Source organism: Taeniopygia guttata, chromosome 1, assembly GCF_048771995.1.
Source record: "Taeniopygia guttata chromosome 1, bTaeGut7.mat, whole genome shotgun sequence".
NCBI classification, from domain to species: domain Eukaryota; kingdom Metazoa; phylum Chordata; class Aves; order Passeriformes; family Estrildidae; genus Taeniopygia; species Taeniopygia guttata.
In genome coordinates this window covers 101,364,198-101,384,345 of record NC_133024.1, presented here as the reverse complement: position 1 = coordinate 101,384,345, position 20,148 = coordinate 101,364,198, and the positions used below count along the sequence as shown (strand labels likewise).

Here is a 20,148-nt window from a genome sequence, read left to right as displayed (position 1 = left end):
GCTTTAGAATTAGATATTTTTTAAAATCAGATATTTAAAAAATTTAGTCAGTTATTTCTATGGTCAATACTAGCGATATAAGTATGATGAGTTACATATGGTATGTATGATATGTACATATGATATGTATGATAAGTTACAGTTGTCCTGTATCTGCTGCTGGTGAGTAGTATATCAAATGTGAGGAAAAAAAAATCAATAAACAGTAAAAACAAAATGTAGTATCTTCAGAATTATTTATCTCCTAAGCAAGAGTCAGTGTAAAGAATAATACCCCTTCCAAGAAAAACAGATTCCTAGAACTGGACAGTAAATTCCCCATGACAGGAGTTAGAGTACAAAAGGATTTACTCAAGATTCTTATCCAATTCTGCAGAATATATAGAAAAAATGAAATATTTCGGCTTAATAAAATTGAAGAGTGAATGTAGTGTACTTTTGCAAAGGTAACATGGGAGGTACTACCATTTCTAAGAAAATCCTAGTTGACTTTCATTGTAGAAAGTTAACTCTAGAACAGAAGAAAATTATTCATATACATTGTATGCAATATCGATGATGACAACTATTTCAATTATATTGTTGATACAACAAAGAAAAGCATAAGTAAATGTGTGGTTTAGTCTATTACTATATATATTCACCATTTAAACTACGTTTGTCTTAGCTCCCTATGGTCTTTTTCCATAGAAATACAATTACTTTTCTCTGTGCCTCTGAAAATACTTCGCTTATGCAAAAGCCAAGACACCCAAATCCTACATTAAATATTCCATCCATGTAGGTAAGAAAGCTCACTCTAAAGCTAGACAAAACATTACTGGTGAGGTTAGGGTTAAGAATCTGATCTTTCCATCAAATAAATGCAGTGTAGATGTGCTAAGAAAACTAGAATAAATACCTAGACAACTGGAAATTTTCAAGTTGACAAGGCAAATTTACAGTACCATCAGAAATTTTTGAGAAAAATAGCTAGCTAGTACTGAATGTTTAATGATGTGCTTTAATAGTCAAAATAATAATGCTCTAAAGTGTTTTCCAAATTAAATTGATGTCATAAGCTCCCTTAGTGCAGAAAACCAGAGAAATTAATCATCAACTGTACATGAAAAGTAATCATGGGATACAACACTTATAAGGAAGCTGTATGGCCAAAACAGTATTAAAATCCACCCTGACCTGCTCAGATTTATCAAATTATATTGCATAGCTCCAATGATAGTTTCTCATCTGTTAAGGTCCACATATGTACAGTATATTTGATTTCAAACTTAACTGAAAGGTATATTGAAGTATTATCCTAATCTGTGCAGAGGAGCTGACATGATATACAGTGGCCTAAAGCTGGAAGTGGAGCCCCATGTGGAATGACAAAACACAACTTCTAAGAAATGTCAGAAGTTCTAAACTTCTAACACAACACAAACTTCAAAACACAACTTCTAACAAATGGCTACTGTACTAATACCATATATTGACTTTCACTACTCTCAAGAAACGTCATACTTTGGAAAAATAATAGCTGCTTTCTATACTGTAAGTCTGCCTTTTCTCTTAGAAAACCTTACCTTAGAAAAGGTAAATTCATTTTTAACAGTTCACAAATCCTAAAAAAAAATCACCAGGCACTAACAAGTATCTGTTCCCACAAATGGCAATTTACATGGTATTAGTTTTCTTGAGACTACCATATCTGAAAGGTTTGTTTAATTTTAAGTTTCCAAGTTTAAAACCTGTCTTTAAATTAAGTCAACCACTCCATGTACCCCTATGGGACTTTCACACGCTTGTCTTCTCAAAAACCACACTCTACACTTTCTGGTAAGTTTGGAAAGTAGTAAGTTTTCCAGTGCCCAGGAAGCATTCTTGATGTGAAACCCACACAAGCACAATATTTCCATCTCCCTGCATCCCTTCAACCCAAAATTTCCATTACATTTAAACCAATTTGTGCATGTGCAAGCAGAAAACAGCCTAACAGATCTCCCAAGCCATAGATATTTAGCCTAACTTGATATCTCCTGTAATAATCAGATGATCAGGATTTAGCTCAAGACTTAAGAACTATGTGGTTTCAAAAGATAAAAGGAAAATTTAGATGTTAGAAGAAATAGTGATTTATAAAAACACATTTTTCTACACAATTCTTCTGTACACATGCTAATGTGCCCCGACACCTCTATCTCCAATTGACACAGAACATAGTTATACATACCACAGTTTGGTGGTTAACTTGAATCACTTCATCCCCAGCATGGATTTTCTTGCACCGATCTGCAGGTGACTGAATTTAAAATAAAAGAGATGATCAAGAATACAGGTCTTACTGGTCATCATCTCTCTTTCAGCAGTATGATTGCTAAGCTATGTAAATCAGGTTAGATTGATAGACATTCTACTGTGAAATAAAGAATGAAAGAAATATTTAATAAATCAGTTTGTTCTTGTTGAAAAAAAATTATATGCACTATTCTACACAATAAAATCACATGTTTAGAAAGGTATGAATATAAATGGTTACTGAGTCCTAAGGATTTCTTTTGAATTTCATCCTGACAAAAGGATGCTTTAACCTGCCGGACATATCTTAAGTCTCAAAACCCAATCTCTGGCTGCCTTTTGAACCTATCAAGACTAGCTGACAATTCTTCATTAAAAATTTCATAAAATTGTCTTTTTATTTTACAACATTTCAATATGGTGCAGAGAGTTTTAGTAAACTACTGTTCTGCCAAGAGCACACAAGAGAAGATTGGGTAAAATACAACCTAGGAAGAGCAAGTAAGTTAATGGTAACTGTGGTTTTGGAACACTATTAGAGTGAAAGAAATGCAACCACCATCAGAAATCTACAGTGATCACACTTGCAAAAAGGCGAAGTAGTTTTGTACTTTGCTTTTGCCTCAAAAAAATCCTCAGTGTGAACAACAAGAAAAACCAACTAAAAATAAAAACGACAACAAAACCCGCCTTTTTTATTAAAGTGAAAGCCCCACGAACTTTCCCTTCTCTCTTTACAGTAGACCAATTGTCTTCTGAGGGGAATAGCTCTAAGTTCAAAGGAAAATAAATTCTTTCAGTTTTTCAGAGTCACACTAATTTTTCTCACAATACTGTGGGGCTGCCAGAAGGCACTTAATTGACTCCACAGTAGAAGGTGAGACTGACATTTTAAAAAAAGAACCCAAAGGAAACATGTTGCTCAGGAGCAAATTTCAAAAAAAAACTGCTACAAATTTTATGTTAAGGAGTAAAATTAATTTAATTTTCAGGTGGGATAGCAGTTCATCTAAAGAAAATGCTCCAGGCCTGAAATGTGGACTTTTTGCAATAACCTATGTAGTACATCCCCATTCAAGACACATGTCCCACAGACAAGCCCTGACTTTTTAGTTGAATTGCACATAATTCATGGCCTAAGTTAAAGACAGTGTACAAATGAAAGATATCCAAGAGACATGAGAGACTGAAAGAAGGGTCACTCATGACTCATTTCTAGCAGACATTGCACAGAACGTCCTAAATCAAACAGGGCTGGTAATATCATTTTAATTTATATAAAGAACACCAACCTCGATATTTTGGCACTATTTAAGCAATAAAGGTACTGGCTGAGTGACCTGGGGGAAAATTTTAACACTGGTGATTATGTCCTAATAATCTGTCTTCTGTCTGCCATTTCACTACTCACACTTACTCATTCATACCTCTAAAATCTTTATAATCCTCCTATGTAATACAGCTCTTCTAGATCAGATGTAGTTACACCTAAGACTTTTAAAATGCAAATGCAAGTGAATTCTGTGTCATTACCCTTGAACTCTTCAGGACTTTATTACGATACATCCTTTGCTTTACAGTGTCTTCAGCATTTGCACCTTAAATCTTGACAAAACAGGTGACGTTTGCCAAGACATTAAAACGTAGTCTGAGAATCTTCAAACTGGAAAAGTCTATGTTAAAAAATGCCTCATTGCAATTATGCCTCAAACACAAGGTGAGGTAAAAAAAACGTGGAAAGATATCAAGGCTGTGGTCTTATCAAGGGGGTGTAACTCCTATTCCTTATTGCTTTTTCCTCTCCAGTAAAAAAAAGACATTGTTTATAAAACAGTATCTTTTATCATGGCTATTTAAGGAAAACAGAGGAGAATCGATAAGCTCTTTCTTTTTTAGATGCATATGCTGATCATTAAGCACAGGATCCACTCATGAAGCACTGCTAGGAGGAACAAAGTGTGCCACACCACAACTGTATCCTCATTAGCTGGTAATTCGGTTCAACAGGGAGTTGAAGAGATGGAAGCACCTGTCACTGAGGCTCACACATCAATACCTAAAAGCTATCCAGAATCTCCTTAGATTTATGCTTTAGAATAGATTTAGTTTTGTCCTTTAGGCTAAATGTCTTTTTCCTATTCCCCTGGTACACCCACACTGTCTGAAAGTTCAGTTTAGAGCCCCTGGAGCACAATTGCTGCATGCCCACAGTGGAGATTTTGGTAGTATTTCTTCTGAAAATCTCTCTTCCCTGTGATCTAAGGGCACCATGCAAAGCAAACCAGACCACAGTAAGTGGTGACACTGGGAGATCCTCCTCCAAAGCCACATACCTGCTGGAGATGCACTGCATGCTATTACTTTAGAAAAATGCTGGTTTTTATTGGAAAACCAAAGGACAAAATGGTCTTATTTGAAGAACACATTCAGTTTGTGAATTAAAAGAATTTCTCCAACATGGTCTAGATGGGCTACTCAACAAGGAACCTAAAATGTTTTTTTTGGACCAACACACCCTTTTAGATTGTTACTTCCAAACAAAAGACAGAAGACACGAACTGGAAAGCTGAGCTTGCTCTAATGCTACAAGGCCACCAGAGAGAAGCCCTTACAGGGCAGTGACCTGTAAGGAACACTGCTCTCTCTCAGTCCAAGCTTCAGAGCTCAGCTGCTTTGATCTGCAGGGCTAATGTGTTGGGGGAGATGACTCCTAATGCCAGACAGCAAGATCCAAACTCTAATGGGCTTTGCAGCTGGACATCAAACACCTCAAAGGCCAGACAGAAAAAGCAGAACTGTCATTACAAAACTACTCTCTCACATTAATGTGGAGAGCACTACCATGATACTGTGTTTAAAAAGACATATGTTCTTCTCCAGGATCATTCAGACAGAAAATTCTGTCACTGTCTCACTTGGAAGAGAAGACTTGGAAATTAAAAGGACACAATTTTTTGTTGAAATGGAGGATAATTTGAATTCTTGTTTCCTAGAAGTTAAGCTGTACTGCAAAGAGTAAACATGTTAAGGCCAGCAGGTCAGATCACACGTGTGCCACTGTGATCTTATTCTAGACATGCTGCTTAGATTTTTCTCCTCCTATCTACCAAAATCAAAGCTGTGTGTGCGTGTGTGTGTGTGTGTTAAAGAAAGCAGCTAGAAACTGTGTCTTTAAAAGCAGCAGACACCCTTCTTTCGCTAAAGCACTGCTCATTTTCACAATTGCTTTAACACACAGCAGCTTTTTCCCTTGATAACAGAGTGCAGTTTCTTGGTCTGCCATGAGCACCTCCAGGTTGTCACAGCGAGTGAAAGAGCCCATAAAACAGCAGAAGAGTCATCATGACTGAAGCTTCCTGACATAGCTTTAAATTATATTCATGAATCACAACAGATAAGGGTTTTGAGGGAATGCATTAGGATTTTATTTTTATCTTTGCCCCTGGGAAATTAAATCCATTAGCAAGGAAAGAAATTGTTCCTTCTTTAATTTGAGAGATTCAACTGTAAAAATTGTTCTCTTTATTTCATATATTTTCTAGATTAACTTCAACTGTAGTTCTGTTTGGCTTGTTTAGTTTTTCTAATTTCACTAATGATGTCTGTAGCTGTAGGCCTGATTCTCTAGAATTTTTATTTTCCTTGAAATTCCTTACTTTTCTTTATTCCAAGGCAGGTTGCATTCACACAAATTCTACAATAGGTATTATCTATTGGTTATGACCCATGAATATTCTGCCCACAGCAGAAAACAGAAAGGAAAAAGGCTATCAGATTGCAGCTCCTATGAAAGGATGAAAATAATATTCCTATTTTATTGAGATGTTAACAGAACCTCACTGTAGATCAGCTGCAGCAGCTGTAAATATCATGTAGGTAGTTTGCACTTCCCACAGGATGACACAGTAGCATGATAAAACAAGTATTTCTGACAGCTTCATTTTAAGAAAATGCCATCAAAATCTTTCAAAGGAATTGCCTAAACCAGTATGGAATAGTTCAATGTTGTTAGTGATTGCTCCACATTAATTGAAGACCATGGATAGAAGCCTTTTCCCCCAAAATTATAATTTTGCTTGACTCGTAACAGACAGCCAGTTCCCTAAATATAGTGTACAAGGGAAGGAGGTTTTATTTCAAAGGCTTTTGAAACGTAGTCTTGTTATGTTTTAATTGCTCTTTAATGCCTTCAGTGAGAATTAGTACACTGGTAATAAGTGTTCCTTTCCATAGGCATTACTCAGAAGTTCATGCAGAAATACATGGTTATTTGTCAATGTGAAAGGATGTCCATTTCCATGCACTCATTTATTAAAAGATGAAGCTTGATAGATGGAAAATATAAAAGCTGTTTGCCTAATACTGCAGCAAACTTCAGCACAACAGCCTAAATATAATACAGACATTTATCTTTTATTCACAGAGCAAAGTAACTCCAAGACAGCTGCTTCCTGTCTGGATCAACTAGAGTATTTCAGGTGTCTTGCAAGAACAAATCAAGACTGATTCTCTTGGTCCTTAAATGGGAACAACTCTTTCAATTCTGAGGTAAACAAGCACAAGCATTCTGCTGTCCAACATGCCATTGGTCCTTAACAGCCAACCAGCACAAGTTTGCAAGCAAAATGTAGTTTATAGCAAAGGGAAAGCATTAACTACAGGTAAGGTCAGAAAGGCTTCCAGGTCTGAACATACAGTATTAACAATACTTACATTTTCTGTTGTTCCAGTAATTACATGAAGACCATCATATGTTGACTTAATGTACATACCCTAAGAAAAAGACATTATGGGAAAGAATTTTTAAAGTGTTTCACAAACCATCACCATCCAAACAAAACTTGCATATTGCTTAAAGAATCACTCTTTTCTTTTTGCTTTCTTTAAGATATGTGGACTTTAACACATGCCATAAGGAATCTGTCTCTGCATAACATAGTGCTTTTTTATACTCTTCAAGAACAACCCAAATAATTTTGGCCCTAATTAGCAATAGAAAACTGTTTATCACAGTTATGTCCATAAATACTCCCCATTTTTTAAATACAGTTCTTCAACTACAAATAGAACAATGCCTTCCAAAAAGCCCCAGAAATACAAAATGCCTTAGTATGATTGCTTTGAAAATTACATTGAGTTTTAAACTATCTGGAGTCTTCAGTAGGCAATGCTGCAAACACAACTTTCAAACAGCTAACCAGTGCTTGGAATTGTGCCTGCAAAATGGTTGTAAGACCTTCTTAATAGCCTCACTCATCCCAATGAACACTTCAGCTATAAAACTCGATGAAAAAATCAACATCAACTTTGTTAGCTACCCCACTTCTTAAAAAAAAAAAAAAGAAAAAGCAGGGATAGCTTGTGAAGAAGAACTTCCTGCATGGGTCGTCCAAAACAGTGTCGCAAATATGCCTTTCCACCAAGTCTCAATTCAAACATTTTAACAACATCCACTATGACACTGAGAGAAGGAAAAAGGAGAGATAATTGGCATATACTGAGCATTCAATAACTTCTGAGGAATCTCCCTCAACAACTTTACAGAAAGCAAGTAAACATTGAGCACCCGAGTAAACATCCTCTCCATAACCTACTTTTTCTTGTTTTAATCCAAGTGCCAGTGAGAAGTCTGCCCCTAGCTGAGGAATCCAGCACACTCACTGGGGAGCAGGTATGGCAAAGAGGCAGACGTATTGAGTTGGACTAATCTACATTGGGACCAGAACTGGCACACATTTTGGTAGCAGATATGAGGACATACACCGAAATTAACAAAGTGAATAATATCTCCAGTAAAACAAGCCAGGGACTTCCCGAGTTTCTCTGGATAGGGGCTCAAAAGTTAACTCCTCTTCTGTTCTGCAAAATTACATAGTGTTAATCACATCAACCCCAGTTATCATGTTCAGCTGCCACAGCTAGAAGGTAAAAAAATCTAGAACCTACTAATCAATACATGGTCAGAAACCCCCTGACATCATCCTTCAATTTCCAGCTCCTCTATGTACCTTCAGCAATTTGTCCATTGATTGGCTCCATCACACAGCTTTTGCTTAACTCAAATATAGAATGGCTTTTTCATACATTTATCCTCACAACACCCCTGTGAGGTAGGGAAACACTAATAATACACACACATCTTAACACTCATATACAGATATCTTACAGGAAGCATAATGAGTCACACAAGAGGCTGAAATATGTTGGTATCTGTTCCTTGGTAGACACGCCTACCCTCAATCCACCACTAACGGGGACCTCAGTCCCTCTCAGGATCCCCATCTAAGTCACTGGGCCACACACCCTGCAACATGGCAAGAGCTAAATTCACAGTGACCATGGTGACTGGAACTTTGAGTCAGGTCCCCAAACAGAGCAATTTCTGAAGAAAGCCACATCTTTATTTTTATGCACAGTGAGTTACTGCTTTTAGCCTTAAACATCAGGTGAAAGCCAAGGGAAAAGTCTCACGCAATGGTTACATGGTGGTTCAGTTTTGTGCAAAGCATTGTTCCAAAGGATAGTAAGTTCATCCAAGTGTGCTACCATTCCAGAGGACAATTCACATCCAACCTAGTCTTTCCAAAAAATTTAAAAGACTTTGAAAATGCACAAGAGGAGAAAGAACTTTGACAGAATGTTCTTAAAAGGACAGGATCAAGATTTTGCACACATTAAGAAAGAGAGGGAAGAAGGAAGCTGAAAATACCTACCCTAGATTGTATTTATTCCACATTAATGCAAAATTAATAAATGTTATATTAGTACCATGTCACATTAATTTGACAAGTGCCAACATAATTCTTAATATAAAGCAGCTTTTAAATGAGGAGAGGTAACATTTTGCAACACAAAAATAAGCCCCTTTCACCCATGTTTCTTCACTCATTGTTTTAAGTGAACAACATATGGGAAATGGTACAGAGAAGAGAACATTTCTGGCTTACAATTGTTTGATCTGGAATGGAAATAAGAATACCACAGACATTTACAAGTTTTCCTCTCTCTGCCTCCTTGTGGCTGCACAGTATCAACAGTACTTTCAGCAATCAAGAACAGAGGGGAGAACAGTGTGTGCTCTGTCCATTTGCACTGAAAGAAATTGGTAGGTACAGTCTTAGGTATTCAAAGGTAAGTCCCTAAGAATTTACAAGAATTAGTTCCACCAGATAAAAGGAAAGATAATTCAGTTTATATGACTAAAATACCTATAAGATAACCAACCTAGTAATCAGGAGTAAATGTATGCCTAGATTAAAAAATTAATAACACATGCTTAATTACATGAGAGATTGTCCTGATCAGCTATGGGTAGAGCTTTAGTTTCAAACCTATCATTACAATTTATCTTGGTGATAGAAAAGAGATATTTTGTGTTTTTTTTCTTTTCATTTTTCCTCCCTTTCTTTGTTTTTGTTTATATTTTCTTCAAGAATGAAAACAGAATGTGATATATTTCTAACATATTTTATGTATATAAATATATAACGTATTTCTAGATATTTTATGCAATGCTGGATGGAAAAGAAAAGAAGATAATAATTTCATTTTATCACACATGTAACTGAATTTTTACTTTCACTCCATTTTCATGGAGTCCTCCAAAGCTGCATGTGCCTTTTTAACCCCAAACAGCTCTCAGAATGCTGCTCATAACTTTTTCCCAGCTCTTTCAGTATTTCAAACAAAAAAATTCAGGGGAAGTATCAGGAATAGTAGTACACTGGAATGTTGGAAAGGGAGTAGCCAGTACACTTTAATCAGCTGCCACACCCTGCTCTATCAATGACTTGTATTTTATGAGCAATTTTTTACACTACAAGCTTTTGTTGTGTTTGCTTCAGCAGGCAACAAGGAACCTCGAACAATCACTCTCGTATTCTGATGAATTTACCTTTGCATTTCTGAACCCTTGAGATCACATCACAGTCACTTACCTGACTGGGATGAAAATGATTATATGAACTGCAAACAACTGAAAGTCAAGATTAGTCTTTTCTACAGATCTCTGATTTTCTGTTCTATATTAAAAATAAAGTAGAAAGTGAATGTTGTAGAAAAACTAACCAAGAAAAACTTGGTTTTCTGCTTTTTGTCTAAATATACTCACTGTTTTCAGTCAAGAAGCAACATTTTTAAGTCTGTTTCATGGTAAAACATACTACCTAAGCTAGTCAATTTTGTCTCTTTGTATATCAGTAATGTAAAAACATACAAAATTAAATTCTGCTTACTGATACAGATGAAACAACTTGCAATTCCTCAAAGGAAAAAAAAAAGAAAAAAATAAAGGATTACACATGGGAGCATGTTGGTGATTGCAAAGTTGCCCATATTAATCAATTTTAAGGCTTTTTAAATAACTTTCTACCATGAATTCTTTTTCACCCTTACTGCACAGCCACTGCAGGCTATATCTCTTCCCCCAGCAGCACTCACTGGAGAACATGAATGCAGCCAGTCACAAGAGACAAGGATAGAGGGAAAACAAAAAGGGGAAAAAAACCAAACAACAAAACCAATACCAAATCCCACCCATAACACTACTTTACCCAATAGACAAGAGGTTCTCCACATCACACGCTAACAGCATTTTCTGCATGACATGTTTAGCTGTTTGAAAGGTTATTTAGTCAGAGATGTTAGCTAGTTTGAATATCTATGAGACATAGTAACTAACACATTTACTTGTTTCTTCTGCATTCAGGTATTAGTCTGAAAATGTACATTTACCTCTCACAAATACTTACTTACATTTCCACACGAAAAGACCAAACATAGTGAAGGAACTATTTGTGCTGATTAAAATATCCTGATCATGCCAATCTTCTTTAAGTTGTAAAAGCTTCAAGCACTTTCTTAATTCCATCATATATTTACCATGAGTTTAGGGAAAGAGCATTGTTTTCCAACCTTTTAATTTCCTTCTCATGTCCTTTGCTTTTTCTCTCCAAAATTTATTTTAGCTTCTTAGCTATTGAATTTGAGATGGTAGATACTCTGTTAATGAGAGGCAACAAAAAATCTTCCCAGTTAGCAGCCATCTTTATCTTTTTTCTTCTTCCTGAAGTCCTTCTGTTTTTACACATTTTTTATTTAGTGATTGGTAAAGCCAGTACAGAACTGTCATGTGGGTCAAAAATCTACAGGAAAGTTGATAATAAACCATTTTTCCACCTCCATCATTGCACAAATCCTGGAAGAAGGTCCAGAAACAAATGAGCTTCGCATTTATCCCAGCATTTCTGATGTGCAGAGAATACTCACAACTCCAAGCTCCACCATCAGTTGTTAAACCCTCAGCACTCAGTGGGGCAGGAATTAGTTTAAAAAGCAAACAGAAGCCCGAGAACCCAAAAGCACATAAATCACCAAGAAGCACATGACACAGGTGATCTGTTGGCCAGACTGGCGTGGTTCCAAAGGGAAGGGGACGATTTTCACTCTTCCAGTGCGAATCCACATCCTTGGTGCCTGCTCTGGAGAGCTCACAATCTACAGGAGAGGCACAATGCCAAGGCAACATAATAGTGGCACGCAAGCAAGGACAAGGGGGAAAAACCATGACTGTGTCAAAATGGCATTGTATCCTTCTACAGCCTGTATACTGCATTTGCTATTTAACTTTTTTAAAAAAATACAGATAATTACTTTTTATGACAATGACATCAAAACCCTGCTATATTGGTTCACAAATACATAAAAAACAAAAGCCCTGCCTTGAAGAGCTTCCAGTTTAAACAGACAAGACAGACAGAGAATGTAAAACAGAGGCACAGAGAGGGAGATTCTCTCATCAGCTACCCAGCAGGAACAGACCCATGAAACACACTCTTATTTACAAAAATACCATTCAACATTTCTCAGTCCCTAGGAGTTCATCCCAACCTACACGAAGACTTAAATGAAGGGGAAAAAAAGAAAAAAAAAACAGTCAGAAGACAAAGAAAAAAAAATCAAGTTCAGATAAAACCAGACAGCACTCATAAAAAGGTGATCAAGACAAAGAGGAAGAAGATTTTCTCATTACAATAGAAGAAAGGGTTTCAAAAGGTTGACTGCAGTCAGGTGGTGGAAGAATTAAAATCACAGGGGAAAGGGAGGGAAAGAAAGGGAGCAGAGAATCCATGAGAAGCTGAAATCCTGAAGGACAAGTTTAAAAGGGATTCAGAGATAAAAAAGAAAGCCAGAAGAGGAAGGGAAAACAAACTGCAGACTAAAACAAATGATGGGGCCATATTTACTCATCCAAGTGTTTGGGGTTTTTCTCATATTTTAATTGCAATTTTCTGAAAGAATGGAAAAGTAATTTAGTGTACAATTGCTTTAAATAACTTGGCATACCAACTTTGCCAAGAAAAACAAATCAACGCAAAACCCAGCAACAACCAATCATCCGCAAACCAAAATATTCTCTAAAACTACAACAAGCAGACAGCTTCAAAAACCTGCTGCAAAGAGTATGGCAGTCCTCCTTCAAGACTATTCAAGGATATGGAATGAGAATAAACTTGTGCAGAAGTTGCAAAAGCTATTTCTCTAGACAAAAAATTTTAACTGTATTCCAAACACCTTCTTTTCAACCTCCAAAAATCATGGGAGAAGGTATTATTAATGATGGAAAGTCAGACATCTGGAATCGTTAACAGTGTTGATTTTTTCCATGCAGCAGGTGTTGGATACTTGAGTAAACAAGAGATCAATGGTCAGCTCTTGAACAAACACAGGATAGCTGCATTAAGAGCCTTCACAAGTGCCTGATTAGGAATGAAGAATTCTTGCAGTAAAATTCGATGAGTTACTTATCAGCAGTGCTATGAAGCCCTGGAATAACTTATAAAATAGCTTTGTATCCCCGAGATACTATGAAACATTTTCCAGAATCTGACAGGTTTTGTGCATAAGCCCACGCAAACTTCTTGGTTGAGTTGATCTCAGTAATTTAAGTCCCTTCTGACTTCAAGATCCTAGAACAATCTGAACCATTTTTCAGAAGCTGGTATAAATGGCAAGAATTTCTTACTCATTTCTCCCTGTTCACTAAACTGTGCATACTTCAGTCAGCTTTAGAAAATCCCCTCCTGTTGGCCCAGCTGCATGAGAAACCAAACTAGCATGAGGAAATCAAACTGTTTTCAAACTTCAAAACAGAAAAGGCTAAAATGTCCTATTCATTTTCAAATATACAACTTATTTAAAAAACATCACTTTCTCATCCTGGATGATGGGTTTGATTAACTGCGTACTTCTTACCAGCCCTTCACTTGGCTTGATGTTTGTAAGCTGGATCACCTCAAGATGGGCAGACTGAGAAACCAGTGGATCAGAAGAGAGCGAGATAATGTGATCACAGACGCCAGAGAGAGTTTTACACTAGGAAAGAAAAAAGAAAAGAAAATATCACAATAAGCACACTGTTGCTAACTAATCGAATGTCAATATATAGCTGAAATCACCATTTTTCTCAAGTGCATACAAGGCACAGAGGGAATGCCTCAGGCAGCAATAATGATCTGTGATGACCCTGAACTAACAGTACAAGACTAGGGGAGAACAGGGGGCAAATGCTTTTGTATCTGAGCAGAGACAAAGAGGGGCTCCCACGTCCCCTCAGGGATAGATGCCCTGCTCAGGCACACAGGGAATGTGTGGTGAGCCCCAACCCACACATCCATTGCAAAGACAGTAAGTGTCTCAAAGCCCACTAATTTCCATTGACTGTGCAGCTGTTCAGCACAGATGAAAATCAGGCTCTTGATGATGACAGGTAACTCCCATTAACTCTGGAGTTGATTCTATACTAATTCTATACTATCAATCTGTGGTTCTATACTAAACATGCTAATTGTCTTTGGACTGCGTTTCTCACGTTCTACAGCTACCAAACACGATTTTCTATTGCAGACATAAAGCACCACTTCACAATGGCATAACTCTTAAAGCAGTTATTGTTGGCAGCCTCTGCAGCAAGACAGAAAAAAATTCTAAAAAGGCTCAGACTGTGAAATTGGTACTGTTTTATCTCCTGATCTGTCACTCCCTGAACAACCTCTTCTCAGAAGCAGGAAAGCTGTGAGGCTTTCCTATCATTCTCTGTAAGAAAGTGATTTTTGAGACTTTCAGTGTTTTCCAGGAAGTCCCCTTTCAGCAACTTTAAACGATTTCTCTATTCAGATTTCCAATGCATCTTTTATCAGGGATTAGGAGATTCTTCTGGTCCCAAAACCTTGAGCATCTCCAAAAGCAATTAAGAACCAGCTTAACTCCTCTGAAATTCAGAAGAGGAAATCTAACCGGTCTCCTCAAATGACTGAAACACAACTGCACACAACAGTTGCTCCAGTCAATCTTCCAAGATTCCAAAGTATAATTCTTACAGTAAAAAAAATCTGCAACAATGCTATGGAAACATTATGTAAAACTGGATATTACCTCCTGCCAAATCACCATTATAATTTCAAATTGCTAACTACAAATATCTTATGTAAAAAGGAAAAATTTTAAAAAGTGATTAAAAACAAACAGACCCACAAAAAAAAAAAAAAACAAACCCAAAAAACCCAAAACCAAACAAAAACCCCACCCCAATAAACAAAAACACAAAAAAATTCCACAAAAATAAAAAAAAAATCAAACCCAAAAAACCCCAACCAATGACAGTGACATCTTAATCCTATTACAGACCAGTACATTCTTTCTCCTCTTTTAAGTATTTAAAAACAGTTGAAAGTTTAGATTTGTATAAAAAATCGCTTATTCTATTGAGCAATAATGTTTCAGGGAGAACAAGCAAATAGAATCAAATGGAAAATATAACAAAACTTATAATACCAACATGACCTTCTTCCAGAAAAAATACTACCTCTTCAAGCATAGCCACATACACCACCCTTCTACTTTTTCATGCACTGCAGAATCATTACTGAACAAAGGACATCAACAAATATATAAAATGAGATTAAGAATGGTTTGTGCTTTACTTAAAGTACAAAAAAGTGAAAAAGAGAACTTTATTGAAATTTCGGCTTTTTTTAATGGCTTTTGGACACATGAAAATTGCTTTGAGCAGACATTTTTAAAAGGTAAAATTATATAAAATTACATAATAAAAAAGAAAGCTTAGATTTCTCTTAATTTGTGTCTTTAAATACAGTGTTGGCATGTTATTTCTATTTCCATCTTGGAACTGCACTGACAATTATTGAAAAATTGCTTCAAAAACTACAGAGCACTCAGCTATTTGTGCAAAGTGAAGAGACCCACATTATAAATTATTTTCTGCAGATGAAAATGGAGCTTTTCATATCTGTTTAGACTTGTATTCATCCACCTATTCTTCCTATTAATCTCCTCCAAACTCATTAAATGTATGGAGTTCTTAGCAATTTCAGAGAAATTTCTGTTTATAGTGAATTAATTTTTTTCTCTAATATTCAACTGTTGAATTGCAGAGAGATGCCAAAACACAAAAAAGGAGTGTTCCTACCCCCTAAGACAAGGTATGGCATTTCACAGATGTGGCTCCTCATTAAAAACCACGTTCCCAGCTGCCTTGACAGATGATGGGGAAAGGAGAGGAGGTGGGCAGGTCCAGGATGTGGCATGGAGCAGAAGCCTGAGCTGAGATGCATTAAATACCCCCTCGGAGCAGCTGCACCTCTGCCCCCCATGAGAGGGGTACAGACAGTCTATACAGTAATGCCTATGGTGATCAGCATTCCAGTACAGCTAATTGGTTGCAATCCTAAAACAAGGTGGTGTGAATATTCCTCAAGAGGACCTCTGGGAATATTGGGTGCCAAAATCACCAAGTTGCTAGGATAAAAAAATCTGCCATATGCTTAAATGCCTTTCTAAAAGAGTATGGTCTTTTGGGTCTCACAGCTTTCTTATATATTCTCACTGGAATCCAACATTAATTATAGGAATAATGCACCACATTATCCCTATAAACTTTTATATATTTGAATATTTTCCTTAAATATTCCTTGGTTAAAGAGCTGAACTCTAAGTAGGATCAGGTATCTATTTGGTGCATGCTTAAGATAAATCTTCATTAACTCTGAACTTGTCCAGAGAGAGCCAGGACAGCAAGGAGCACACACTTACACAGCAGATATTCTCTGCCCACTGCAAAGGCAGGGTACCTAGACCCTCGCTGGAAACATGTATAAAGGCTGACACAGGCAAAATGATGCATTTTTCCTTGCCTTTGCTCCCAGGAATATCTCATTCACAGTTTGTGCTGATAACATGCTAATCAGCATGAATCAGCGTACAAACGAAACCGTCTGCTCACCAGGAAGGTGCTTCCTTCCCATTAGGCATCAGTATGGAAAAAGACCTTGGACCTAGTCAGTGGATCAGGGCATTCCAAGACAAAGATGTTGCACTTCTTCCGCTCATTTTGTTCCTAATGATTTCTGAACACATTATTTCTCAGCAGAATTATTCAGGACAATCTGCGTCCTTGACATGTATCTTAGTTCCACTAAAATCAGATGGTAGTCACCTTTTCTCTCAAATTGTCACTACCTTTGGAGGCCTTGTAAAACTACACTTCTGATGATGGAAACACTGTAAACGAGATCAGGATCCTTTATCCTTTGTGAGTGTTGATTGCCTGCTGCAATCCAGTATTAGTTACAGTAAGACACACAGAAAGCTGAGGATCCAATTGCTCCCACAAAAATCATCAGGCATTAAAAATCCCCAGCCTTTTTCAAGCTGTACTCAGTTCCCAGTGTGCACACAGGGAAAGGATCTGTCCAGGCCAAAAAAAAAAAAGAAAAAAAAAGCAAGTTACAAAATTACAAAAGATTCACTGAGAGAAACCAATAGATAATTACATTTTCTCCTTTTGTCACATGGGTCCTGTTCTCACTATGAGCCTCAAAGCAATGATTTCAGCTCTCTTTTGCAGTAACTCATCACTGAACTTCAGTAATAAATTCTCCTCTCTATTCAAGTGACACACCTATAATTGCAGATTGAAGCTACACCACAGTCTTTATGTGCAAAGCTAAATGATTCAAAGGAGAACAAAAAATATCACCACACAGCACCTCGCTGTTTGGTAGAAATTCAAAGGGAAACATTATTTTTCCCTCAGTAGGCAACTTCTTTATGCCTCAAAGCATGAAGAATGACAGATAATATTTAGTTTCTACCTGTATTTTTGGACTGTAATGTACCAATTTCTAGCAGCTTTTCCACAATTGCTCCTTCTTTCAGACAGGGGGATGGGGACCCAAAGGTGAGTGAATTAGATTTACATCTACTTCAATTCTCTGTGGCTGCTTCAGTTTGTGCTGGGAAGATGTCTGTGTTCTGCATCAGAGTGAAGTTCCTACGGGCACAGCCTCAGCGGCCTTTCCTCAGCCTGTCCAGCCATTGTCTGCTCAACTCAGGCAGCTCTAGGTCACCAAGCATTTCTGGTCAAGAAAAGAGACTTAGCTTTGTTCCTGTCCTTCATTTTACCCAGGCTAGTGGCCAAGTTTAAAATATATCTTGCCAAGTATTTGCAATACTGAAACATCCTGGCTTAAACATGCTCACAGGACTGAGGACTCCCTCATCAGCACCCTCACCTATGGCATCGGAGTGAGGAACAGGATACCAGTAAGACATAAGGACTTTCAAGACTAACAGTAAGAAAAAATGTCTGGGTAATATTAAGCTTAGTCTGTTAGTTTAGTTAGTAACAGCTGTCCAAGATGAATGAAGTCTAATTAATTAACTTAAGCCAAACCAAATAATTATTAACCAATTAATTTTAGTCCAAAACAATTTTTATATTGTACAGAAAACATCTTAACTCCAGCAGTTCTAAAACCAAGTGGACCTGAACATGCACTGGTGCACACATGAAGTTTAAACAGTGAACTACATCTGCTTTTGGCTGCAAAAGGAGAAGCTTCTATTAAACTGAAGCTTGTTCAGTTCAATTTACAAGGTATAGACTCTTCAAAGGCAGAAAGTGGTTACATTTTCTTTTTTTTTAAATGACTATAAAATGATACCTTTGACAATGTATTTTTAGTCCATTATGCTTCTATAACAAATATTCAAATATAGTGGGCAGGAGCAAATTATCATCACTGTGGTTTCAATAAGGCTCTTGGAAAAAGAGAACATTCTGATCCATTGCTTGTTTTCTCTTTTTCAATTTAGTAACTCTTTAAATTTACATAGCTCATTTGCTTTTGAAAAAACCTCTGAGCATTAGCTTCCCTCTGTAGATCACTTTCTACAGTGTTCCAACTCAAAAAAATTGCATTTTCTGTTTGCAGGAAATGCAGCCTAATTTTTAAAAAGGGAAACTCCTTAAGAAAACAATCTTTTTTTTTTTTTTTTTCTTATGGAATTAGACTAACAAAGTTAAAAAAAATTATTTTTTTTTTTCAGTTAAAACTTATTGTTAATCTGACTGAAGCGTGGCTTCTACTTTCTATAATTAGTTCTTCTAGCTTTGCTCTCCTTTTAATACTCTACTGCTTCACATGGATTAATCTGAACTGGGTATTTCCATCAAATACAGCCTTGAACAGCTGGATGGAATCAATGAATTACTCTTCAAGTATTTTAAATCTCCAGTCAGAATTTTGCAAGGATTAACATACAATTCCCCAAATAAGCAGATATAAACTGATAGCCTTTTAAGTTGAGCAGTTTTCTAAATACTTCATCATCTCAAGTTAAATCAATATAAAGATTCTAAATATGAACTAGCATGAGCATAGTAATCTTCAGTTTTGAAGCCAGCACCACAACTATGGCTTATTCTTCCATATTTAGGCCCTGTGTATTACTAAAACTGTGTTTCTTCAAGATATTAAAAAAATTGGGTTTTTTTACTGCCATCTACTTCTGTTAGAATTATTTTCTAGTGCTATTTAATTCCTGTTTATATCAATAAGTTATTATTAGTATTATTTAACTACATATTACATTGCTTACTTAGTAAAAGCTACCCCAGAAAAAACATATCGAGAAATGAAGCTGCAGAAATGCAAAGCATTTCTCTTTATTAATGAATATTTCCAAAATTTAATGAGCAAAACCCAACACATTAGTCCTGTGTGTTTTTATGCTTCTTATTCCACAGAAACAAATTGTTTCTGAGAATGAAGTCACAGACAAAAACCCCAAAACTTTGAGAAATGTAGTAGTCTTTAAATAATTTTTTCAACACTCCTACAATTCTAGGACAAAAAATTATAGAAAAGACATTTTTTTCCCTAGACACACTTTGAAACTCCATTTAGAAGAAATAAACAAGTTCAACTAGGCAATTTCATCTTAAAGCTTCATAATTATTCAATGAGACCTTTTTCCTTTAGATACATTTTATGTGTTTACTTGAATAACATAGATTCATTTCCTGCCTAACCCAGTACTGTAAGTGACAATCAAAATGCTTTTTTAAAGCATTTGAAACTCAAATTGCTTGGAGCAAACAAAAATATTTCTTCCTTGAATATAAACTGAAGATACAGAGTTCTGTCTCCCCAGAATAACGTTTCTTAAAAAGCAAATCCTGAAAAGCTACCATGTGAATACATTAACTGACACTGAAACATGCTGTCTGGGGACAAGGTGGTTCAGCCATCCCCACATGTACACCCACACTGTCACCTCGGAAGGAAAGAGGGCATTCATTTGCTTTTCAAAAAAAAAAAATTAGTACTGGTAGAATATGAGCACATGAACTGTTTTTTGGCCTACCTAATTAAAGCAAACCAATCAGTCATTTATTTGAGGATCTTGCCTACTTCTCCATGCTTTAGATGAAGCCATGGAGACTCAGTGATGGGTTGACTTTGGAGCTTTCCTTGTATGTAATTCACTAGCAAAGGATGGTCTCAC

The 20,148-nt window shown here is 36.5% G+C and overlaps 1 protein-coding gene across 9 annotated transcripts in view; it reads right to left on the bottom strand.

Moving 5' to 3' along the window:
- CNKSR2 (connector enhancer of kinase suppressor of Ras 2) overlaps positions 1-20,148 on the bottom strand; it is a 204,120-nt gene that overhangs the window by 108,582 nt on the left and 75,390 nt on the right. For 4 of the 9 annotated variants that reach the window (XM_030282021.4, XM_002196468.6, XM_012569489.5 and 1 more), the window contains exons 6-8: positions 13,534-13,653; positions 6,994-7,053; positions 2,216-2,284 (exon numbers count right to left, since the gene is read on the bottom strand). In XM_030282021.4, coding sequence (XP_030137881.4) covers positions 2,216-2,284; positions 6,994-7,053; positions 13,534-13,653 — 249 coding nt within the window. The remainder of the gene's footprint in view (positions 1-2,215; positions 2,285-6,993; positions 7,054-13,533; positions 13,654-20,148) is intronic. The other 5 variants (XM_072934520.1, XM_012569488.5, XM_030282005.4 and 2 more) reach the window with 2 other exon arrangements.